The sequence below is a fragment of the Ursus arctos genome, unplaced genomic scaffold (genome assembly GCF_023065955.2).
Source record: "Ursus arctos isolate Adak ecotype North America unplaced genomic scaffold, UrsArc2.0 scaffold_24, whole genome shotgun sequence".
Classification (NCBI taxonomy): domain Eukaryota; kingdom Metazoa; phylum Chordata; class Mammalia; order Carnivora; family Ursidae; genus Ursus; species Ursus arctos.
Window position 1 is genome coordinate 12,290,139 of NW_026622919.1, and position 26,751 is coordinate 12,316,889.

The 26,751-nt window shown below is 38.7% G+C and overlaps 1 protein-coding gene across 7 annotated transcripts in view; it reads right to left on the reverse strand.

The window, feature by feature from the left end:
• The window catches only part of CEP112 (centrosomal protein 112), a 418,880-nt gene that overhangs the window by 289,955 nt on the left and 102,174 nt on the right, over positions 1 to 26,751 (reverse strand). For all 7 annotated transcript variants that reach the window (XM_057317729.1, XM_057317726.1, XM_057317731.1 and 4 more), the window contains exon 17: positions 20,836 to 20,915. In XM_057317729.1, the coding sequence (XP_057173712.1) occupies positions 20,836 to 20,915 (80 nt within the window). The remainder of the gene's footprint in view (positions 1 to 20,835; positions 20,916 to 26,751) is intronic.

Consider the following 26,751-nt stretch of genomic DNA (forward strand, 5'->3'; position numbering starts at 1 on the left):
CACACACACACATGCTCTCTCTCTCTCTCTCTCTAAAAGGGGGAAAAAAAAACGTATTTCCATCAGCTGGATCCTTCAGTTAGGAAATATAATTTTAAAAAAAGATAAAATATAAAACAGTAGCATAAACTATTTGTAAGAATAAAATTAACAAAAATATTTAAAATATATGTGGAGAAAATTATAAACATTTAAAGCCATTGAAATAGGGGCATCTGGGTGGCTCAGTCAGTTCGGTCTCCGACTCTTGGTTTTGGCTCAGGTCATGATCTCAGGGTCCTAAGTTCAAGCCCTGTGTTGGACTCCATGCTCAGTGGGGAATCTCCTTGAGGATTCTCTCTCTCTCTCTCTCCCTCTACTTCTCCTTCCTCCCCCCCACCCATGTGCTCCCTCTCTCTCTCTCAAAAATAAATAAATCTTAAAAGCTTTTAAAATAGACTAGAGAAATATAATACTTATGGAAGAAACAAACCAATCTAGTAAAAGTTTTAATTCTACTTAACCTATAAAAACAATGCAAATATAATAAAATACCAACAGAATTTTAGTAAAACCTGATTCTGAAACTGAAATAGAAGAGCAAATAAGAATGGCTAAGACCATTTTAGAGATAAAGAGTGTGGAAAAAGAAAAAAAGAATAGAATATGGGAGGGAATGTTCTCACTGCATGAGGGCTCAAGACTTAATGCTTTCAGAGTAATTAAAATGGCGTAACAGTAAACAGCTCGATTTAATGTGATCATAAGCGCTTTTGATTTTATTTGTGCTCTTCTGTCATTTTCCAATTTTCTACAGTAAATATATATTAGTTTTATAATAAAAACAAAGCTAAAGAATAGATACTTTTAGAAGTTTTCTCATTGGGGAGGAGGAGTTAAGATGGCGGAGGAGTAGGAGACACCGTTTTCAGCCGGTCCTCCGAGTCGAGCTGGATAGGTACCAGACCAGCCTAAACAACCACGGAACCAGCCTGAGACGCAGGAAGACGCATCTGGATCTCTACAAATGAACATCTCCAGCGCTGAGTATTGAGGTACGAAGCGGGGAGCCATGAAACTGTGCACAGATATCGGAAGATAAACGGAAGGGGGAGGGAGCCGCCGCGTTCGGGTGCCGGGAAGCGGTAGCCACTTGCACGGGAGAGCGGGCGGGGCTCGCGGACGGCACCCGCAAATCAGCAGACTGAGACCTGGTCGGCACCCGCAAAACAGCAGACTGAGACCGTGAGCCGGGTGCGCGCGCCACCAGGCATCTCGCGGAACCCCGGAATCCCGGTGCGCTCACTGGATCCAGACTGAGACCGGGAGATCCGGTAGCGCGCGCGGGGCGGCTGGCGGCTGGCGGTGTTAGAAACACAAAGGACAGAGACGCGCCGGCCCTGGAAGTGAGGGCTGGGACGCCGGGTGTGGGGCGCACATCCCGGGACGCTGCAGGGTTGAGCAGCACCAACAGAAACAGAGTTAAAGTGGCCAGAACATTAGTAGAGAACGGGCCGCAATCCTTCTGTTCCGTGACAGAGGCTGAGATTCGGCCGCTGCTGCTCTGACTCTCAGAAGAGGCACAGCAAACCGCCAGGGAAAGCAGCCAGAGAACAAAAGCCTGGAAATACCGGCTCAGGGAGTGCCCATCCCCATCCCCCCTCGCAGGGGACGCCGAGACTCTACCCAAACAGGGCTGCCTGAGTATCGGCGCGGCAGGCCCCTCCCCCAGAAGGCAGGCTGAAAAATCAAGAAGCCCACAACCCGGGCGCCTGGGTGGCGCAGTCATTGAGCGCCTGCCTTCGGCTTAGGGCGTGATCCCGGCGTTCCGGAAAGGAGTCCCTCATCGGGCTCCTCCGCTGGGAGCCTGCTTCTTCCTCTCCCACTCCCCTGCTTCTGTTCCCTCTCTCGCTGGTTGGCTGCCACATAAATAAATAAATAAAATCTTTAAAGAAGAAGCCCACATCCCTAAGATCCCTATAAAACAAGGGGCACGGCTTGGGACCCAGTCAATAATTTGGGCTCTGGAAACCCCGCAACCTCTCTTCATCAGAATGACAAGAAGGAGAAGCCCCCCCCAGCAAAGAAAAGACAGTGAGACTGTGGCCTCTGCCACAGAAATAATGGATATGGATGTAACCAAATTATCAGAAATGGAATTCAGAGTAACGATGGTCAAAATGATGAGTAGAATTGAAAAAAGTATAAACGAAAAGGTTACTGAGAATATAGAATCCCTAAGGACAGAAATGAGAGCGAATCTGACAGAAATTAAAAATTCTATGAGCCAAATGCAGGCAAAACTAGAGGCTCTGACAGCCAGGGTCGCAGAAGCAGAAGAAAGGGTTAGTGAATTGGAGGATGGGTTAATAGAGGAAAAAATGAAAATAGAAGATGGTCTTAAAAAAATCCACGCCCACGAATGTAGGTTACGGGAGATTACTGACTCAATGAAGCGATCCAATGTCAGAATCATCGGCATCCCCGAGGGGGTGGAGAAAAACAGAGGTCTAGAAGAGATATTTGAACAAATTGTAGCTGAAAACTTCCCTAATCTAGCAAGGGAAACAAACATTCGTGTCCAAGAGGCAGAGAGGACCCCTCCCAAGCTCAACCACGACAAACCTACGCCACGTCACGTCATAGTGCATTTTGCAAATATTAGATGCAAGGATACAGTATTGAAAGCGGCCAGGGCAAAGAAATTTCTCACGTACCAAGGCAAAAGCATCTGAATTACGTCAGACCTGTCTACACAGACCTGGAATGAGAGAAAGGGTTGGGGGAGCATATTTAAAGCTCTTTCAGAGAAAAACATGCAGCCAAGGATCCTTTATCCAGCAAGGCTGTCATTCAGAATTGATGGAGAAATAAAGACATTTCAGAATCACCAGTCACTAACCAATTTTGTAACTACGAAACCAGCCCTACAGGAGATATAACGGGGGGTTCTATAAAAGTAAAAAGGCCCCAAGAGTGATACAGAACAGAAAGTCACAGCCAATACAAAAAAAAGACTTTACTGGCAACATGGCAACATTAAAATCATATCTATCAGTAATCAGTCTTAATGTAAATGGTTTGAACCATCCCATAAAATGCCACAGGGTTGCAGATTGGATAAAAAGAAATGACCCATCCATTTGCTGTCTACAAGAGACTCATTTCAAACCCAAAGATGCATTCAGACTGAGAGTAAGGGGATGGAGTACCATCTTTCACGCAAATGGTCCTCAAAAGAAAGCTGGGGTAGCAATTCTCATATCAGATAAATTGGATTTTAAACTACAGACTATAGTTAGAGATGCAGAAGGGCACTATATTATTCTTAAGGGAAGTATTCAACAAGTGGATATGACAATTATAAATATATATGCCCCCAACAGGGGAGCAGCAAGATACACAAGCCAACTCTTATCCAGAATAAAGAGACATATAAATGAAAATACATTAATAGTAGGGGACCTCAACACTCCACTATCAGAAATAGACAGAACACCCTGGCAAAAACTAAGCAAAGAATCAAAGGCTTTGAATGCCATACTCGACGAGTTGGACCTCATAGATATATATAGAACACTACACCCCAGAACTAAAGAATACTCATTCTATTCTAATGCCCATGGAACATTCTCAAGAATAGACCATGTTCTGGGACACAAAACAGGTCTCCACCGATACCAAAAGATTGAAATTATCCCCTGCATATTCTCAGACCACAACGCTCTGAAATTGGAACTCAACCACAAGGAAAAATTTGGAAGAAACTCAAACACTTGGAGACTAAGAACCATCCTGCTCAGGAATGACTCGATAAACCAGGAAATCAAAAATCAAATTAAACAATTTATGGAGACCAATGAGAATGAAAATACAACAGTCCAAAACCTATGGGATACTGCAAAGGCAGTCCTAAGGGGGAAATACATAGCCATCCAAGCCTCACTCAAAAGAATAGAAAAATCTAAAATGCAGTTTTTATATTCCCACCTCAAGAAGCTGGAACAGCAACAGAGGGACAGGCCTAATCCACGTACGAGGAAGCAGTTGACCAAAATTAGAGCTGAAATCAATCAAGCAGAAACCAGAAGTACAGTAGAGCAGATCAACAGGACTAGAAGCTGGTTCTTTGAGAGAATCAATAAAATTGACAGACCACTGGCAAGACTTATCCAAAAGAAAAGAGAAAGGACCCAGATTATTAAAATTATGAATGAAAAAGGAGAGGTCACGACGAGCACCATTGAAATTGGAAGGATTATTAGAAATTTTTATCAACAGCTATATGCCAATAAACTAAGCAATCTGGAAGAGATGGAATCCTTCCTGGAAACCTATAAACTACCAAGATTGAAACCGGAAGAAATTGATTCCTTAAACAGGCCAATTAATTATGAAGAAATTGAGTCAGTGATAAACAACCTTCCAAATAACAAAACTCCAGGCCCGGACGGTTTTCCTGGGGAATTCTACCAAACATTCAAAGAAGAAATAATACCTATTCTCCTAAAGCTATTTCAAAAAATAGAAACAGAAGGAAAGCTACCAAACTCATTCTATGAGGCCAATATTACCTTGATCCCCAAACCAGGCAAAGACCCCCTCAAAAAGGAGAATTACAGACCGATTTCCCTAATGAATATGGACGCCAAAATCCTCAACAAGATACTTGCTAATAGAATCCAACAGTACATTAAAAGGATTATCCATCACGATCAAGTGGGATTCATACCTGGGATGCAAGCGTGGTTCAATATTCGCAAATCAATCAGCGTGATACATCATATCAACAAGAAAAGACTCAGGAACCATATGATCCTCTCAATCGATGCCGAAAAAGCATTTGACAAAATACAGCATCCTTTCCTGATTAAAACCCTTCAGAGTGTAGGAATAGAAGGTACATTTCTCAATCTCATAAAAGCCATCTATGAAAAGCCTACTGCAAATATTATTCTCAATGGAGAAAAGCTGGAAGCCTTTCCCTTAAGATCAGGAACTCGACAAGGATGCCCACTCTCGCCACTATTATTCAACATAGTACTAGAAGTCCTTGCAACAGCAATCAGACGACAAAAAGGGATCAAAGGTATTCAAATCGGCAAAGAAGAAGTCAAAATGTCTCTCTTTGCAGATGACATGATACTCTATATGGAAAACCCAAAAGAAGCCACTCCCAAATTATTAGAAGTTATAGAGCAATTCAGTAACGTGGCAGGATACAAAATAAATGCTCAGAAATCAATTGCATTTCTATACACGAATAACGAGACCGAAGAAAGAGAAATTAGGGAATCCATCCCATTTACAATAGCACCAAAAACCATACGTTACCTTGGAATTAACTTAACCAGAGACGTAAAGGACCTATATTCTAGAAACTATAAATCACTCTTGAAAGACATTGAGGAAGACATAAAAAGATGGAAAGATATTCCATGCTCATGGATCGGAAGAATTAACATAGTTAAAATGTCCATGCTACCCAGAGCAATCTACACTTTCAATGCTATCCCGATCAAAATACCAAGGACATTTTTCAAAGAACTGGAACAAACAGTCCTTAAATTTGTATGGAAACAGAAAAGGCCCCGAATCTCCAAGGAACTGTTGAAAAGGAAAAACAAAGCTGGGGGCATCACAATGCCGGATTTCGAGCTGTACTACAAAGCTGTGATCACAAAGACAGCATGGTACTGGCACAAAAACAGACACATAGACCAATGGAACAGAATAGAGAGCCCAGAAATGGACCCTCGGCTCTTTGGGCAACTAGTATTTGATAAAGCAGGAAAAAACATCCGGTGGGAAAAAGACAGTCTCTTCAATAAATGGTGCTGGGAAAATTGGACAGCTACATGCAAAAGAATGAAACTTGACCACTATCTCACACCATACACAAAAATAAACTCCAAATGGATGAAAGACCTCGATGTGAGACAGGAATCTATCAAAATTCTAGAGGAGAACATAGGCAACAACCTCTACGACATCGGCCAAAGCAACCTTTTTCATGACACATCCCCAAAGGCAAGAGAAACAAAAGATAAAATGAATTTATGGGACTTCATCAAGATTAAAAGTTTCTGCACAGCCAAGGAAACAGTCAGAAAAACTAAGAGGCAGCCCACGGAATGGGAGAATATATTTGCAAATGACACTACAGATAAAGGACTGGTATCCAAGATCTACAAAGAACTTCTCAAACTCAATACACGAGAAACAAATAAACAAATCAAAAAATGGGCAGAAGATATGAACAGACACTTTTCCAATGAAGACATACAAATGGCTAACAGACACATGAAAAAATGTTCAAAATCATTAGCCATCAAGGAAATTCAAATCAAAACCACACTGAGATACCACCTTACGCCAGTCAGAATGGCAAAAATAGACAAGGCAAGAAACAACAATTGTTGGAGAGGATGTGGAGAAAGGGGATCCCTCCTACATTGTTGGTGGGAATGCAAGTTGGTACAGCCACTCTGGAAAACAGTGTGGAGGTCCCTTAAAAAGTTAAAAATTGAGCTACCCTATGATCCAGCCATTGCACTACTGGGTATTTACCCCAAAGATACAGACGTAGTGAAGAGAAGGGCCATATGCACCCCAATGTTCATAGCAGCAATGTCCACAATAGCTAAATCGTGGAAGGAGCCGAGATGCCCTTCAACAGATGACTGGATTAAGAAGTTGTGGTCCATATATACAATGGAATATTACTCAGCTATCAGAAAGAACGAGTTCTCAACATTTGCTACAACATGGACAGCACTGGAGGAGGTAATGCTAAGTGAAATAAGTCAAGCAGAGAAAGACAACTATCATATGATTTCTCTCATCTATGGAACATAAGAACTAGGATGATCAGTAGGGGAAGAAAGGGATAAAGAAAGGGGGGGGTAATCAGAAGGGGGAATGAAACATGAGAGTCTATGGACTATGAGAAACAAACTGAGGACTTCAGAGGGGAGGGGGGTGGGGGAATGGGATAGACCGGTGATGGGTAGTAAGGAGGGCACGTATTGCATGGTGCACTGGGTGTTATACACAACTAATGAATCATCGAGCCTTACATCGGAAACCGGGGATGTACTGTATGGTGACTAACATAATATAATAAAAAATCATTAAAAAAAAATAAATAAATAAATAAAAAAGAAGTTTTCTCATTGGATAATGTCAGTATCCTGAGTTCACCCTCCAAGGACCGAGTGTAGGTTGATTTTACCATAAGCTCTCTATTACAATGGTAGAAAAAAAGCATTTCTCTCCTGGATTAGCCTAGAACAAAAGTGGCAGTGACAAATAATAAACTTTTAAAATAACTCAACTATAATATAATTTACTAATTTCTGGTTACATTTAATCCTAGCTTGATATAATTAATCTAATTCCGGTTGCATAAAATCAACAATGCTATCATATGCATCAATCTTCTTGCTCCTCACTACACAACATCTAGGTTACTGGAGGTAACATAGGCAGATATAAAAATCTGACATATTTTCATTGAATAATACATCATGAGTTGTATCTTCTCTTAATTTCAGTAATAATAGTAACAAAAAATATACTGACAATTTGCAAACTGAATTCGTCTTTAAACTTAAATATTCTTGGTTAAAGCTAACACCACATCTTCCTTCTCAAGTACCATAAGTTATAGGTTACTTTATATTGTAGTGGAACAGTTTCTATAATTAATCTTCCAAGAAAACTTTTTAAAGGTACAAATTTGTTTTCTAAACAGAATAAATTTTTTTGTCAAGGTAAAGATGTTTTCATTCACTTATTAGGCATAGAAATTTTTAGCTTCTTTATATATAGCTCCTTAATTCACATTTTTTTCCATTTTAAAGTATATATCACTAGTAATTCCTTGAGTTATTTTTTACCAACCTTACAAACAAAATGACCAAGCCGCAAAATCTCACTTTGGCAATATATAAAACTGAATTTAGAATTATACGATTCAGCTATACTTTAAAATTCCTGCACAAGACTGACTGAACCTAGCTCTTCCTGTCTACCAAAATTCAAAATTCAAGCTTCTGGGTAAACTGGAAGGTTGTCTGCTTTTGATGGAACTTCATCCAAATTTTTATAGTAAGTAATGTTCCATTAAAAAACAAACCTAATCAAAATGTAGTCCACTCCCTCTTTGAATAATCACAAGATTATTTAGTATTCCATTTGTCTTATTTTAAGATTAGTTTCTACAAATAAAAGTACAAAAACACCATCATTATAACATTGCAGTTTTATTATCTATACTCTAAGGCATTCCTATTTGAAGATTAATCCCCATTCCTACTAACATTATAAATGTTGATTTATGACAACAAACAACCAAAAGATAAATGAAGGAGATTTACAAGAACCTTACAGGAAAGCTTTTCCACTCATGTTTAAAAATATAACTTCTTTAAAAATATAACTTTAGGGGTAAATAATCTGTTTTCCACTGTAATAGGAGATTATAAATACTATGTATACTAAAGCAAGAAAAGACTGTGTTTTCTAAAATGTGTTGGAAAAATAAGACCCCAAAAATATTTCATACATTTTCTCATTTTAAACAAAACTATAAAAGTCAGGCAAAAGAAGAGGTACTGCTCATTTTTATATAAATAAATAACTTTATAGGATGACTTTCAATAAACCAAATGGTAAACATTTACTGACTACCACTAACATTGAGAGTTGGCTTCAAAGCAAAAAAATATATATGTGTAATTGAAGAACATTCTGAATTACTGTAGAAAACATCAAGAATTTTTTTCTAATAATTGTATGTGCAAATGAAATTGTTCTTGAAAAAGCAGTGATAACTGAAAATATGATTATATATTTTAAAAAACAGCTATTGATAACAGAAATCTTTATTGGAGGCAGGAATATTTTAAAATCAATAGTACAATAAAATAAGTCCTTAAGAAATTGTCATATTTTTTCCTTACTTGTAATACTTGCTCAATTAGCTTATCACCCACTGACCAACTAGCAGGTTCATGAATCAGATCACTTGTGTCTTTGATCCTCCAAAACAAACACAGTATGACTGTGTTCTCAGAGTAAGAGGTTCAAAACAGCACCAGGGTGAAAGTAAAAGTGAGAGAAGGCCTCCAATAACTTCTCCCTTTGGCTCCCAACCAACCTGAATCCCTCCTAACTTCACTCGGTTCTTTGATAATGCCATTAGATAGTCTAAAGCCTATCCCCTCCATATATGTGTCTAGCTTGGCACGATGTAAGAATTTGGACGAAGGCATATACCTAACATAAATGTGTCTATGTGTCTACCAAGAGAAACAGAATAGGAATGTTCACTGCACTACTATTAATAATATCCCCAAGCTAGAAACTGACAATAGAATGGATAAATATATTGTGGTATGTTTACTTTGAAATATTATTCAACAAATGAGAATAAAATACAAGACTATGTAACAATATGGTCTCACAAACCTAAAGGCTGAGCAAGAGAAGCTCATTTCTGTCTAACTCCGTCCAGGGTACTGGAGGATGAGCTGTGTGACTATGGGGTGGGACGAGGCTGAGAGAATGGCAGAAGGGACTCTCAGGGGGCATTAACAAGACTCAGATCCTATTCACTACATCATAGACTCCATCAAGAAGCCTGCCCATGAGCCACAGGAAGGCCCTACCCACAGATCCCTCAACAGGCCCACACTCACCCACAGCATTCTATGCACCTTACCCACACACACCCCCACCCTGCGGTCAGCTCCCTGTGCGAGCTCCCAGTGGCAGCAGCCAGAGCAAACTTTAGGAAAAGGCTAGTGAGAATGCATAAAAAGCCAGTCTAAATCTGAGGGCCAGGAAGAGACCACAAACTTGAGTTTTAGTGCCATTTCTGTAAAAACAGCAGAGTCTGTGGGCACTTGGCCAGATATCTTGTAGGATCAAGAAAAGGCATACAAGCTTAAGAATTCCACCACAAGAGGGAGGAAGAAGCATGGAGCAGGTGTACTCTAGAAAGGCTGAGAAAGCCTCAGAATACCTAGCAGGGCTGAAGGAAAGTATTTCTCTCTTGAAGGCAATTAGTAAAGACCCCTGGTAGGTGACCGCTACGTCAAATGTGAGGATGGGCAACGCAGAAGTTCAAGGAATGTGAAAAATCAAGGAAATGTGACACCACCAAAGGATCGCCAATAATATAGTAACTGACCCCAAAGACATGGAGATCTGTGAGGTACATGATAAAGAGTACAAAATATATTTTTTAAGGGAACTCAGAAACACAGAAAGACAATTCAATGCAATCAAGAAAATAGTACATGAACAAAATAAGTTTAACAAAGAGACAGAAATTTAAAAAGAACCAAATAGAAATTCTGGAGTGGAAGAATACAATGAGTGAAATGAAGAACGCAATAGAGAGTGGTCATGGAAAAGAACCAACAGCGTCCAGAACAATATGGATCAGGCCAAAAAAATCTACGAGACAGAAGACCAGAAGTTAGGAACTTTGAAATTACCCAGACAGAGCAGGAAAACAAACAAACAAACAAACAATGAAAAAGGATGGAACAAAGCCTACATGAACTATGGAATACCATCAAAAGAACCAATTTATGAATTACTGGAGTTTCAGTAGAGTGGAGAAGAGAGTAGGAAGTTTATTTGAAGAAATAATGGTTGAATTATGGAAAACGGTATGGAGGACCCTCAAAAAAATAAAAAACAGAACCACCATATGTATGCTCCAGCAATACTACATCTGGGAATATACACAAAGGAAATGAAAACACCAACTCAAAAACATATCTGTACCCCCATGTGCAGAGTAGCATTATTTACAGTAGCCAAGGCATGGAAACAACCTAAGTGTGCGACAGATGGATAAAGAAATTGCGATATGTATCACACACACACACACACACACACACACACACACATACACACACAGTGAATATTACTCAGCCATAAAAAGAAGGAAATCCTGTCATCTGCAACAACATGGAGTGACCTCGAGGGCATTATGCTAAGTAAAATAAGTCAGACTGAGAAAGACAAATACTGTGTGATATCCCTTATGTAAGGAATCTTTAAAAAAGCCCAATTCACAGAAAAAGAATAAAATGGTGAATACCAGGGGCTTGGAGGGAAGGGATAAGGCAGATGTTTGTTAGGGTGCAAACTTCCAGTTGTTAGTTAAGTTCTTCAGATCTGATGGACAGCATGGTGATTATAATTACCAATACTGTATTACACCCTTGAAACTTGCTAAGAGAGCAGATCTCAGTTGTTCTCACCACAAAAAAGAAATGGTAATTTTGTAAGCTGGTGGAGGTGTTAGCTAAGGGTATGGTGGCCATCATTTCACAATATAGAAGTCTATCAAATCAACACACTGTAAGCCTTAAGCTTAACCAACGTTCCACGTCAATTATACCTCAATAAAGCTGACAACAAACTTTAAAGGTAAACATCTTTAATGAAAGGTAAACATCTTTAAATTTGTATCTTCTGAGATCATGAGACAGTATTTTCAAATGCAGTCCTTTAACGTCATGTTTCCATTTACTCAACGATCTATGTTACTCCTACATGGAATAAAAATATAAAGCAGGGGAGCTTTTCCGTCAGCAGATCTCTTGGAATTTATCTGTGGAAGTTCACTCTGACTCTGAATTTTAAAGAAGGTGCCTGGATGAGACTGAAGAGTTCCAGAGAAGCTGCTTTTCCTGGGGGCTGCCTTTACACTCTGTCACAGCCTCACCACCTTCAGAGTCCGCTGCCTCTCACATGGACTGTTACTGTGTCCTCATCTTCCTTATGCGCCTGCTTCCAATTTCTTATTACTCATACATTTGATATTCTCACTCCTGCCAGGATAATCCCCCTAAAGTACAGGTCAGTCATGAGATTCACCTACCTTGAAATATTAGGATATTGAGGTGTTAGGAAAGGCAGTCTCATACGTGCAGTCTTTCGACCCCCACTCAGCCACCTAAGAATGGGTCTGGGGCTTGGAACACTTCTCAACAGATAAAGAGCCCACAAAGCCTGTGCTGGGCTTATCACCTTGTGTGATACCCGTGTCAGGTCAAAGAATGCTCTTTTGTCTTTGCTTGAAGTGTGGGCATCATCTGGCACCTGGCCAACCTGTTAGATCTGTCCTCCACAGGGAGAGGACGGAGTCTTTCTACTGCAGCACAGGACAGGTAGGCAAACTGCCTTGTGACAGCCATCGGGAGAGAGCCATTGCCCATGGTGGACTGAGCCCATCTTGTTCTGTCTCTTCTCTATGTAAGTTAAGCGTTGTTCCATTCAATGCTTGATTGTGCTGTGATTGTGCTGTGTTTTTGATGACTCCAGTAATAAGATGCAGTAGGCAGAAATGTTTGGACTTCTATTTCTGGTGGCTGGCATTGTGAGGATCTCTGCTATTCTCCAAGTAGTTGGAGTCCTCCCCGGGGATCAGTAACCAGTACATGGTGCTTTATTCTTGGGATTAATAACTAGTGCATGTAATTTGTTCTGACATTACAAATCAAAATGTGTGTACTATAATCAGATTCAAGTCTACAAAATAATATTCATAAATTAAAAGTGGAAAATGAATCTATGTATTTTATGTGAGTTCCCACAGGAAAACTTAAAGCATGTCAAAAAGGTACTATAATCTCCCATGGTGAATACCTTTTACTTTCATTAAGAATATCCTAATTATACATTTATTAGAAAGCTGTATTTCCTATTCTATATCCCATAGGCTTCCTAATAGCCTTTCTTAAAATCTTGGAGCAGGGTACCCCTTCATTCTAGGTGACAAAAATTCTCACCTATAAAAAAAAATGTAATGTCAACCTTATCACCTATCCTTTTATTATATGAAATACATGAAAGGTTTCTTTCCCAATCAAACCCCAAATAATTAGACTTCAGATATTTCCAGAGATTATCTGGGTTTATTGCCTGCTCTAGCCCATGCTGACTAAGAGATTTAGGACAAGTTGAAAGAGTCTCAAGACTCTGAGGAACTGCTGGACACATGTATTTCAGAACATGTAAAATACAGAGAAATTCTTTTTAAATCCCATATGCTCGCCAAGCAGAGGTCACCATTATTAATACTGCACAATTCTTCCTTCCAAAATCTGTATCTGTTTCTTTTGTATTTTACTATGAAGCTACAAAGCTAATATACATATTCCCATTGGAAAAGATTCAAACCAAATACAAATACAGAGAGGAAAACACGAATACCCCTCCTACTCTAGTGCCAAACACGTTAGCATATATATATTTCCAGGCCCCTTTCAGGGTGTTTGCGTGCACACGCACATGCACGCACATGCGCACACACCACACACAGAATCTGCTTTCTAAATTCATCCTTGTATCAAAGTTAAAACACCAGAAAATTCAATAACCCGGAAGCAACATATCAGGGCTACATTAGTTTAGATCTCCACAAAATGCTGACTGAAGTAAATCTCAATATGAGGACTTCAGCTTTTACTGAGGGTCAAAATAAGAAGTGGTTGGTTAGCATTGACCACAGGATAACTGTCAAAGATCTTGTCCCTTATTACCTATTCCTTTCAGTCAGAAAAAAAAAAATCAATTATGATAATTTCCTTCTAAAATCCCTCATAAGGGATCTTTTGGGCTAATGGAAATGTTCTAAAACTGAACTATGATGATAGTGACACAACTCTGTAAGTTTACTAAAAAGCACTGAACTATAGGCTTAAAACAAGTAAATTTTATGGTGTGATAATTACACCTCAGTAAAGCTGTTTGTTAAAAAAAATGATGGCAGGGAAAGATTACTTCTTCTGAAGAACTTGTTTGATCCTCTGATAAGGCAATGAGAAACAAAATACTAAGGGCTCATACACATGTGTAACAGACACTGTTCTAAATGCTTATATTGACACATCCAAGCCTCTCAGCAATCTTAGGAGGAAGATCTTATTACTACCCTCATTTTATAGTTGTAAAGACTGCATCACATAGAAGCTAAGCACCATACCCAAGGTCACAGAGCTTGTAATTTGAGCAGGAATTTGGATCTATGACAACTGGGTCCTGGGTTCATGCCCTTAACCTATGCTAATGACTCCCAAAACCACGTGAAAGAGTTCAGGCCAGGGCAAATTTAAAATTCAAATACAGAAATAGCTTTATTTCTGGTACAATAGTATCCCCCTTTCTCTACATGTTTATGTTATATTTTTATTTTGTTAATATTTGTTTATACTATAAAAGTCATTTCAGTCTGTTTTAAAAAATAGATATTTTACTTGTCTTATAAATAAGTTCACTCTATGTATTATAAATTCATTATACACTATTATTGTAAATACATGAACTATTTACTTCCTAAAATAAACTCTATTAGAAGTTACTATTATTTATTTTTCCTATATTCATCCATAATAATAAAATCCTGAAAGCAATGCAAATCCATACTGCTGTCTAGAATCAGCACTACAAAAAGTCAGTAGCATTCTAAAGAGCTCTAGATAGAAATTCCACAATAAATAAGACTTTGTATTTAAATTCCTAAGATTGTTTTTTCATCAAGAGGGAAGGTTGGTAACTTTAGCGACATCCTATTCTGCCCTCCGGAAGAAAGCAACACTGACTTTCCTTCTGCGCACATGAACAGAGAAAAACACTACCCCAAGGATGAACACGACACAGTCTGAACACCTGAGCTGATGGAAACCAGTAAGGAAAGCCGGCAGCAGCAGAGACACTTAGGAGGGGCTCAGGCAACTGCGCTTTAAGAAGACGTCACGGGCACAGGAGGTTAAGCAGACTGATTCTGGACTTCCTGTAAATTACCAACCCGAATTCTTCAAATCGTGCCGGAAACACTTCACTTTTGTCCCTTCGATACAAAATTTCTATTTTCACAAACAGTGCAGCCATTCCAACAATAGTTTAATGGAAGGCAAAATAACTATTTTATACTAAGTTAATAAAATGAAATCAACAGGGGCGCCTGGGTGGCACAGCGGTTGAGCGTCTGCCTTTGGCTCAGGGCGTGATCCCGGCATTACGGGATCGAGCCCCACATCGGGCTCCTCCGCTATGAGCCTGCTTCTTCCTCCCCCACTCCCCCTGCCTGTGTTCCCTCTCTCGCTGGCTGTCTCTATCTCTGTCAAATAAATAAATAAAATCTTTAAAAAAAAAAATAAATAAAATAAAATAAAATGAAATCAACAATATCTGATGTTATCGACTAAAGCAGGAAAAACACATCTAAGTTCCAGAACACCACGCAGTGGTGTGTGTGGACAGTGTCCTCCATATCGTGGGCACGAATACCTAGTGGACCACACTATTGTATTAATAAACAGTGTTATTATGCAACACAAAGCCTGTACAGCCGTGCACAGTGGCCACAGCCGAGCCCTTGCCTGCTCGGTGCCACACTGTATACTCAAAACCAACAAAGATCCTAGAAGAAAATATATGTTGGGAGGAATTCACAAGTTAATTTGGTTAAGATCACATATAAGGCACTGAATGACTACAGGAGAAGGACACACAAAGCAAGTGATGCCCTCAAGAGTTTTGCATTCTTCATATAAAAGTACACGGTGTGTTCAGAGATTTTAAAATCCATACCTTAAATTCTGTATGAAACGTCAAACCTAGGACGTACAACTTCCTACGTATTTCAATTTTCACATCACATACCCTAATAAATAGTCAAAATACTAGCACGCGTTTAATACAAAAGAACCAACTTGTGATATTTAAGTAACACAAATTTCTTATGAACAATGTCTGTTTCAAAAGAAGGTAGAGCTGTAGAACGGCACGAAAGCAGACCTTAACAAACGGAAAGGCATCTCACGTCCTTGCGTAAAAAGACTTAACACTAAAAGATGTCAATTCTTCCTTTGTTGAACTATACATGTTCAATAACATTAACAAAAAGACTAATGGTTTGTTTGGTTTTTTACTAGACAGCTAATTGTAAAGCTCTAGTGGGAAAATATAAAAAGAAAAAAAAAAGATTTTAAAAAAGACCATTGTGGCAGAATAAGAGGTCCTACCAGAGATTAAATATTATTTTTAAACTGCAGTAATTAAAAGAGTCTGAGACTGGTGCGAGCATATCCAGATCTCTGGAGTGGAACAGAAAGTCTAGGAACACGTCCAGTGATGGCCCTATAGCAGAACTCGAATGAGGGAAAGGCTAGATTATTAAAATAAATGAGCTCGAGGTAGTTGAGAAATCATTTGACAAAGAACACAAAGAACGGATCCATACCTCACAATCTACACTGGATACATTCCAAATGGATCACAGACTTAAATATTAAACTCAAACCATATATGTACTAAAAGACAAATGGAAGAATTTTCATCATGTGTTCATCTCTACAGAACTGGTCAAATAAATTATATCAAATACATAAATTAGAATGAAAAAGCTCTTTATGTCCTTATATGAAACAATCTCCAATTCATACTGATAAGCAAAAACAACAAAAAAAGAAAGATCAGGGTATATGTAAAGTATAAGGGGACAAGATGATGGGGAAGGAATATTTATACTTGCCTATGAAAGGATACACTTTTCCCAAAAGGGAAAATGTATAGCTAGAAGGCTTACATGGAAGGGGAGCTTTTTCCTATATGCTCTTTTTTTTTTTTATCTTTCAGATTTTAAGCCATAGTATTCTATTAACTAGCTTTAAAAAAAGATTATTAAAAAATTGTAAGGGTACAACTAACCACTGTTTCATTTTTCAATATGGTCTTTTTATTTACAGCAAACTCTAAGCAAGAGCAAACATGTATTTCTAAATATTTATATATTCAAACACCTTATTTAAATTTTATATATTATAAAAATTTGCAAAAACTCAGATAAACACGTGTTTCAGGATTATAACATAACTATAATAAAAATGTAAGGCAATGATTAAAAAGAAGAATAAAGGAATATTCAGTTTTCATGAGACATCACCTTTTAACAAAAATGCATGATTAGTTTACGTTAGTAATGTCAAGAAGCCTTTGAGATAAGAGGTTACGGCCCAGATTTGAGTTCGTTTTATCCTTCTGTATTTTTCCTTAAAACCCAATAAAACTTTTGTTTGTGGTGTATACATCCACACACAGTCATGTGTACATACATGTGTATATATAACAATGACGACAAAATAATACGTTTTAGTTAAATAAGTGCTTTCTTCCTGTAGTCTCATTTATCACCATATCATCTAAAGACCAGTATTATCATATGTTCTAGTGAAATTATGACTACATATTTTCAGTACTAACTAAAAACCAGAAAACTTATATATATTAGTGTGAGGGTAGAAATATTTATAACATTTACAATTTGACAATGCAAAAAAAGTTAAAATGGATCAGAATAAATCTGTTTCAAGGCAGTTTTGTATTTTACTGCATAGAGGAATTTGAAAGGTATCAATCAAAAAAATAACTTTGGAATGTTTCATTAAATACTTCAAAATAGACAATGTATAGGGGTGCCTGGGTGGTTCAGTTGGTTATGCGCCCAACTCTTGGCTTCAGGTCAGGTCATGATCTCAAGGTCATGAGATTGATCCCTGTGTCAGGCTCCATACTCACCACAGAATCTGCCTGAGATTCTCTCTCTCTCCCTCTCCCTTTGCCCCTCCCCCCACTCGTGTGTGTGTGTGTGTGTGTGTGTGTGTGTGTTCTCTAAAATAAATAAATAAAAGCTCAAAAAACAGAAAATGTATACAATATCTCAGAACAATATTTTATTATTTTTATAGCATCAAAAACTTAGACATCAAATTTGTTAAATACATGAATATTGAAAAAGGAATAAACCAAATCTATACTATCTACCTCTATTGTCCATAGATTTTAACTTCTCTAAAAAAAACAAAAACAAAAACTTTTTCAGTGTTAGTCTTTCAAAGAGTTATACCAAATTATCTTGCTATATGTGGTTATTTTCCATTCATTGGTCTACCAAGCTTCCCACATATTTTAATTACTTGTCTTTGAAGAATAAAAAATGCACACATACAATTCATTCCATTGATAGTTTCAGATAGCTTTCAGTTATTGGAGGTTATTAAAACTATTTGCCAGAATAAAAATAAAGTAGGAAGCAAAAAATATTCGGGATATGTGTAAAATAAAATCTGTAAGTAGTACAATAATATCAAACTAGTTTTATTTCTGAAAAACAGTAACAATAGACAAATGGGCTTCAAGGAGTTAGCATTTACAGTGAATGCCGACCTCAAACCAGGGTGCCCCTTAAGTAACGAGAGGTTCTCAGGTATCAGCTTGAGCTCTTAACTGAAGATTGAGTTGAACACGTTTATCGTGTGTTCACACGCATATGAATTCCTATGTATGAATTCCTGTTCTCTGCTGTCCTCTACCTTACATTCAACATGCACAGAAGAAATAAACCCTTAATGTGTGGACGAAAGAAGGATTACATGAATGGATGCCACCACATTCTTTAAAGCGAGATTTTCCACTTGGTATATATTTATTACAGAAAAAGTTCTGTTAATAATCAAGGCAAATTTCTATACCACACAGCTGTTTTTTAGAAAAATGGAATTGCCTTTGGACCAACTGGGTCTACCACAATTCTGAGATTCGAAAGCGGCAGCAGTCATCCTCCAGACTGTTCTCCTTTGGGGCATTGGCCAGCTGGTGCTATGTACTCTGATGTTCAGGCCACACAAGAACTTACTCTACGTCTCTCAGGCCCGATTGTTCCTGCTCTCCCAGGTGCTATATTGTTAGGATCCTACAGACATTTAGTCGAAATGAAAACATCACCTACACAGGGAATGGGAGAAACAGGCCTATGGGGGAATTTTAGTAAAGCCCTGAAATAACCTTTTGACCCCAAGTTAAATTTGGTATTTTGGTAAAGACCTTTAAAGCCTTAAAGAGTGTTACTTGGCTCAATGAATTATAATGTTGTATACAGAAAACCGCAGAGGCTTAGGGTTCTTTCCTAATGTATCAGTGAACATTAAAAGATACTACACTGGTTTACACATAAACTCCCAATATCCCACTGAAAAAATCTTTCTGAATTCCAATTGCACTTACTGTCAACAACTGAGTATCTAGTATTTCAAATACCTAACGTGGACTCCATAAAATCATTAAGAACAGCTCTCTGTCTTGAGCTGTATCTTCTTTTTTTTTTTTTTTTTAAAGATTTTATTTATTTGACAGAGAGAGACAGCCAGCGAGAGAGGGAACACAAGCAGGGGGAGTGGGAGAGGAAGAAGCAGGCTCCCAGCGGAGGAGCCTGATGTGGGGCTCGATCCCAGAATGCCAGGATCACTCCCTGAGCCGAAGGCAGACGCTTAACGACTGCGCCACCCAGGCGCCCCTTGAGCTGTATCTTCTAAACCTTCTACTTGTTTGAGCATCATACCACAATCTATAGACATCTTAAGTACCAAACAAATATTTGTAGGTGTGCTGTTATGTAAAGGGAATATCTCTTCCGTTAGCAATATAAAATGCAAATCAACAAACCAATGAAAAAGGTATAAAGAAATTACTAAAGAACAGAGACAAAGTAGAACAAAAGAGAAGGAAAAGTATGATAAATTGGATATATGAAGAATGTTATTAATCAACATTTTAAGGAATAAAAAATGGAACAAAGGATAAAAAGGGAGGGCATCTCCTCCATGAAGGAAGCAAGAAAGCCCTAGTTTTGTCATTATCTAAGCTGGAGTATAAAATACACTTATTTAACTTAAATAATGAATAATCTTTAATGAATATTATAGTTCTCTTCTGACTTTATCTAATTCATACATGGTGATGGGAACAAATAAGCAATAAGTCCTTGTGCAGATAAAAAACTGATATTCATGATGTCCTAGTACATAAATTATTTTAAGATGTTCTATATGACAACTCGGCTAATACATTTAATCAACAAGAAAAATGAGGGAGAGGAAATGGTATGTAATCAGCCCAGGCAGAATCTGATACTAAGTTTGTTTGATTCTGGGTGTTCTTTTTGGCCTTTCTGCAAGTTATTCTTGTTTGAAGGTTTGAGGAAGAAAGAAAAATCGAATTAGCTGATTCTCTGGGATGGGAGTTAGCTAGATATAATGCACTCAAGTAAGCTTCCCTTCTTAAATCACTTTTTTGGGTCACGTACCCTGTTCTTATCACTCTGTAACATAATTGCCAAAGTTATTGAAAATCTTTCCAACCGATTCTAAGGTCCTCTGGGAAGGGACTACACATTGCCTGACACATGGTGGAAACTCAATATTTACTGACTAAATCAATGTTTTTCAGCTAAAAACTGAATGATAAAACCTACTGATAAGTAGGGCCTAATCAACCTAGTAAATGAATGGAGAAGATAAATAAAATCTGACACTTTAATGTGTATATTTGTTATATCATGAGACAAAATCTTTTCCAAACAATGCCTGTGTAATAGTCCATTTTCAAATATAACTGGAACATTTCATTACCCAAATTTCTCCCCAAAAAAATCTACAGAGGAATTTCTAAATGTCCTAAGACCTAAATCTTGGTTTTTTCTTTTTAATCTGTTTTCATTTAAGAGGAAGAAAGCATCTAAAACCACTAAGTTCTATTTTCTTACATTCCTATCACTTAAAAACAGATGAACTGATTTTTCCTTTTTGAAAAAAAATATGTGCTGGCTAGTAATAACATTCAGAAAATAGAGATTCATGGTGGAAAACCAATTCAAACTAAACCACAGCAAGGCTCTTAGAAAAATATGATGTTTTAGTTCTAGTTGCTTAATGTGGCTCACAGTCTAGAATAAGAGTATTTTTTAATTAAATATGTTACAATTTTACTCACCTGAGTGCTTCCTCAAATTTGTGGATTTTCTTTTGAGCATCTTCTTTCTCTTTATCAAGTTCACTCTGCAGGTCATGAATCTGCCATGACGAAGACATGTAAAAGTTACCAGAAGACAAGCACTCAGAGAAGAAATACAATGAAACAGTCATCTTAAATCTATTTTTAATGTAAAATTACATTTCGATATTTCAACATAGAGACTTGGTTAACCATAATTATTTACCACACAACCATTTCAATCCTATACTTCCAATACCAATTTTCTGGCCAAAGTTCGTAATTGTTTGAGTCTACCTATATGTGGATTTCCTGTAAAATAAACTGATGTGTAAGAAATTCAAAAGGAGCAGTCACTTATGAATTTTTTTGAACTTACATAGTAGCCAAAGGAAAGGAATCGCACGAGATTCAGGAGAATAAAATCATGTGTCTATATTCTGCAAACATACACAGGTTTTGATGAAATAGCTCTCTCTTCCACTATTGGGAATGGTTTGTATAACCGTCCACTGAGTTTGGGAGGCAGTCGCCCCACGATGAAGATCTCTTTCCTAAATGTAGCATCCTTTGAGTCGGTGGGAAGGGAGCATGAATAATGAGGGCTAAACAAAACTTTCTCTTAACAGAAAACTCTTCACGTGTAAATACAGATAAGCACATCCAACATGGACATCATGTGGACCTATAGGGAAAGGAGAGTTTGGTACAGCTGGACAGAAAGGGAGGAGTAAAAGGGCAGCCATGCTTCTACACACAAGGCAACAGGGGGTACGGAGCCATGCTGGTAGGTGAGAAAATGCAAGCCACTTAGTGGGGTGAGGACAGGGGCTGCACATCTGCGGGCAACCCAGGTGAGGCTGACGGCACCACTGGTGGGTACAGGGGACGGGAGAGGAATGACAAGCACAAAACCAACAACACACACAAACACGTGCACGTGCACACACACATTCACAAACCTTTTCAAACACTGACAGCACTAGCCCAAAATGCCTGTACTTGGCTATTTATATTAGTTTGGATGGAGACCTCTCCATTTCAAAAACCTTATACTCTTTGACCTTTTCCTCTGATAATTCTCTCGTGTTTTTCTCCTTTGGTGGTTTAGTAAAATAAATAAATAAAATCAACTCTGTTTGTAGACTGAAAGGAGAGAGAGGAGTGAGGAAATCTTCCATGAGTTTGTTCATAGTCTCGTATTCCATGAGAATATCAAAAAGCTTCTACTGGCTACTATGTGACCAAGAGGTGAGAAAACAACTGGAAACAGGAACACGCAGGGTGGTGGCGAGCATAGGCCCTCAGGAAAATAAAGACAGGGGACCCCTCTCCCCCATCTCTTAAATGGTAAAATTAAAATACCTCATAAGTACCTACCTTATTAAAAAGAGAAAGAACAACTAACCTGCCTTGCAAATTTTTGCCACAACATTTATTTTACTTTACATGGGGAAAAAAGTCAATTGTCCAAAATTTTACCAGGTCCTAGACTGAAATCATTGTCTTACTTACATTGGATCCCTGGCATGTATTACAGGCTTGGCACATAGTAGGCATGTTGAATTGGAGTAGAAACATTGATAAAGCAACAGAAGCACCATCCCAACAGTGATCTGGTCTCTTTGATGTGCAGAATCAAAGAAATTAAAGCCCAAAATTAAACTCAGAGATGACCCAATGCGGACATTTTGGAAACGTATGTTTGTTTTGGCTTTGGTTTCTTTTCAAATTTTATTTATTTGAGAGAGAGCATGAACGGGGGGAGGTTCAGGGGGAGAGGGAGAAGCAGACTTCCTGCTGAGCAAGGAGCCCGACATGGGGCTCGATCCCAGGACCCCGGGATCATGATCTGAACCAGAGGCAGATGCCCAACCGACTGAGCCATCTGGGCACAGCTTCACAATTATTTTTAACCTATGCTTCGCTAATAGTCAATAAGCGAAAAACTACCCTCCATGCCCTATCTTTTTAAATAACAGCTTAGCACATTTACCTCTTCTCCTAGCCATTTTTTCTTTTAAATAATCCGATTTATTTGATCCAGATAGCTGTTTTCACATTTTTTAACTACGCATCCCTTCTCTCAAGAAATTTTTCCAACATCTGCATTATTTTAGACCATGTACACAAGAAACGTTTAATTTCAGCTCTATTTTAGTTAATTGTGGCATCCAGCATTACTTTTTTATTCTTGAGTGGTTTTTTTGTTTTGATTTGATGTTTTGCTTATCCTTAGGTAGATGAAGGTACATCAGCTAGTAATTTTATTTTCAAAAAGAGTATCTCAGTGCCCTGTCTCTGAGGTTTCACGCATCCAAGAAGGTCAGCTGTTGCCTTGGCACACAAAGTTAAAGTTGTCAATGAGATTACTGAGTCACAACATTTTGGCCTATCAACAGAGCATATGCCACCCTACTGTCTTAAGACATTTAGATTTGCAACCAAGGAGACCAAACTGACCTGACCTTTGCCCCTTCTCACCCCAGCCTGGATACTTATAAACCACTCTCTGTACTGAGGATCAAATGTCCTCAAATCCCTTTCCTGGTTTTTATCTGATACAGGGTGAATCTTCCCAGTCTGTATACACAAACCTTCAAGAAAGTTCTCTCCTACCTTTCCTTCATGTTAATTGATTCTGAGCCCCCTTCAGGAATATCAATTTGTGGTCTACCGGTTTTCTGTTTTCTGCTTTAGTATCTGTTCTCTGCCTGTCGCCTGCAGCCCGCAGGGTAACGGTCTGTCCCTCAGATCGCAGATGGGGAGCTCCAGGGCACCAGCGCCACCTTCCCCCGTGCCCACATGGATGTATGTCTGCTGCTGTGTTTTCAGGTTCTTCACAGCCTTCCCACGACAATTACCTCCACCTTCGCTCCATCCTTTTCTTTCCTTATGACGTATGTTTCTCTTTCCTAGACGTTGTACCTTCTGGTACTCTACGGATTAATTCTTTTGATGTTTTCTTTTGAAGTAATACCTTTCAGAAGACACTCCTTTCTTGGAGTCTCCGAAAGTGTAACACTTTCCTTCCTTTGCTTGGCACTATTTTGCCACAGACCCCATTACAGCTCTATTCTCCCACTCGTTTGTAAACGGCATATTACCCGATTGGATTTGGTGCTTGAGCAAAAATGCAGGGGGCATAACCTCGCTTCCATTACGTGCCTGCTAGTGCGGCCTCCTTCTCGGGGCTGCAGAGCCAGTCCAGGTCCCAGGAAGGCCCCAGGATGGTGGACTGGGGATCTCCGCTGAGGAGGGCTTTCTCTCCACACCTCACGGCTCACTTCTGCGGGACTCCGAAGCCATAGGCCATACAGGGAACTCAGGAGGAGCCGCTGGCGGAGCTACCGACCACTCAGTAATATTTTATATACTGGCACTGTGTCTCCGATGCATGGCTCTTCGAGGGATTTCCCCTCTGTTTCCTGCTAAGCTTCTCCTTCTCTGGGACTCAGAACTCTCTGCATGAAAGCAAAATTGAGGTTTACCTCTTTAAGCTAAAACTTCAAAAAAATCACCCATCTTTGAGAAAAATCTATCTGAAGTTACATGGTGATTAGGAGTGTGAGCTCTGAAATCAGACTGCATGGGTTTCTACCGTCCTCCGCGGCCGGTTACTTAACACCGTGCCTCAGCTGCGTCCCCTGAGGAAACAGGGATAACAGTAACTATGTCTTAAAAATTGTGATGGGTTAATAAGTTACTCCATGGAAAATATGTAATTGTGATGAGTTAATAAATTATTCCATGGAAAGCTCTTAGAACAATATTAGGAACATAATAAATGTTCCACAAATGTTAAAAATTATTATCATTACCTTCTCAGATTGAATACTCTATACCTAAACATTTTCTTGAAAACTCAAGGTCACTGTGAAGACCTGAAGTCACAGCGATGGCACAATACAGTAAATCCCCTGGTTGCACTGGCTGCCCTTTCTGAAGATGGCTCCTGAATTGCTAAGAACTGGTGCTCTTGTAAAAGTGCTTTTTATCACTCTCTATTCAATCTTAACCTGTGTCAGGTTTGCAGCTGTGACTTCCTGATGCTGGTCAATGTGCTAACGCAAGCATCTTGATCTGATTTATTGCCTCTATAAGCACTGGAACCATTTCTGAAGCAGAAATGGGACTATCTGATGGGAGAAGGAGAGACTTCCCTCTGAGGTAAACATACATGTGTCGATGCACAGACATTTGAGCTAAGGGGTCCTTAATGCTAGAAGCTGTTTCTTTCTCATTTATTTCTATATCCCAACACCAAGCACAATACCTGACCCACACAAAAATTGTTTGTCCATTTGTCCTTAATTGAATATATTTGTACTGTGTGGTTACGGGCCTTTTTGGATTTTATTTTTAGTTCTAACCTATATTCCAGATAGTTGCAGTGATAAAGATAATGCTACTGTCAACCCTTGCTTTTTAATGTATGCAAGGCAGTGGAGAATAATCCGAACTGATCCTGTAATCCTTTCCCTACTCTATATGGTTAATACCAAAAATGAATTTTAATAACTTAATTAATGAAAATACAAACCAAAGAGTCGAAGATACAACATATATTCCCCAACATGAGAGTCTGTTGTAAATAACTAAACTAGACATAAGCACAATTACTGAACATTTACTAAATGTATGTAAATGTATGTAAACACATGTAAAATATTATATTTTCCCTGGCAACCCAAGAATTTAAGTAATCAAGACAGGAGTATTTGTATAAATAAGAAAGAGATTCTGCTCTGCATAAGGACACAGATACAGGGTGCCAGCTGTGCTGGCATGGCAAGGAGCAGTGAACCGCCACTCACCACACCCGCTGCCCGGCTGACTCCACCCCCTCTCCAACTCAGCTTCCCCACAGGAGAAATGCGGGCACTGGGCTGCAGGACTTCTTTCTGTAAGTCTTTTCACTGTGCAATTTCATTGTTTCAAACTTCACTCAAGGCACATTATCCTCTTAAAGAAAATCATGCCAGTAGTAGTTGGAAAATACTACACAATATATTATGTGTAAAGCTCTCAGGTGTGTGTTTTAAATTATTTTAACCTAATTAAAAGAATGGTAAGTGAATGCAAAACATTGGAATATTATTTTTGATGGTTTTGAACTCCAGCAGACTTTATATCTCATCTGTTACACAGTTACATCAGAGAAATTACAAGCAGGTATTTGAGTTCTAGCACATTTTAGAATATACATGCTTAACATCTGTCTCTCGAACTTCTTTAGGTAAACAACACCATCTTTCACTCTTTGGTGCCTGTTTGGAAAACAAGCAATAGGTTTGTAGGAGGCAGGTGTTTCCTTGCTAGTAAAATCATTTAGCCTAACCATTTCCTGATTTAACAGATTAGGACACTTCATCAAACAATGACATTTAGTTTTACTACCTATTATTTGTTTGATGTTCAAAGATCTTAAGAGCAGGCAACAGCCACCAGAGATCAATAAAAACCATTAGATAATGTGTGTGTGCTTAAATTAGGGACAGCATTTGATGCTAACTGTTTCTCTTACCTCAAAGACAAGTGAGGATCTCTCATGCTGCTTTCTTATTGGCGTGAGGAAATAATGTCACTCAGATGGCATTTCCTCCTCCTGAACAGATACTCAGAACTAAGTTTTCCACCAAGAGTTATTGCGTGTGCACACCTGTAACACTGGCTAACAAACAAAAAACCTATACAACCCATTTAGCTACTGACTTCCACAGCGCAGGACTATGTCAGATTTATGTCAGCTCTCTGCACAGTCAAAAAGGATATTCCCTGAGGGGGGTACGAGCTATCCAATCTTCAAGGACTGAGATCACAGCAGGTTTAATAAAGAAAGAAGAACAGATGTCAATGTAAAAGGGGGAGATTGTGGAATTAATTGTAAAACAAAAAGTGACATGCTGAGCAACA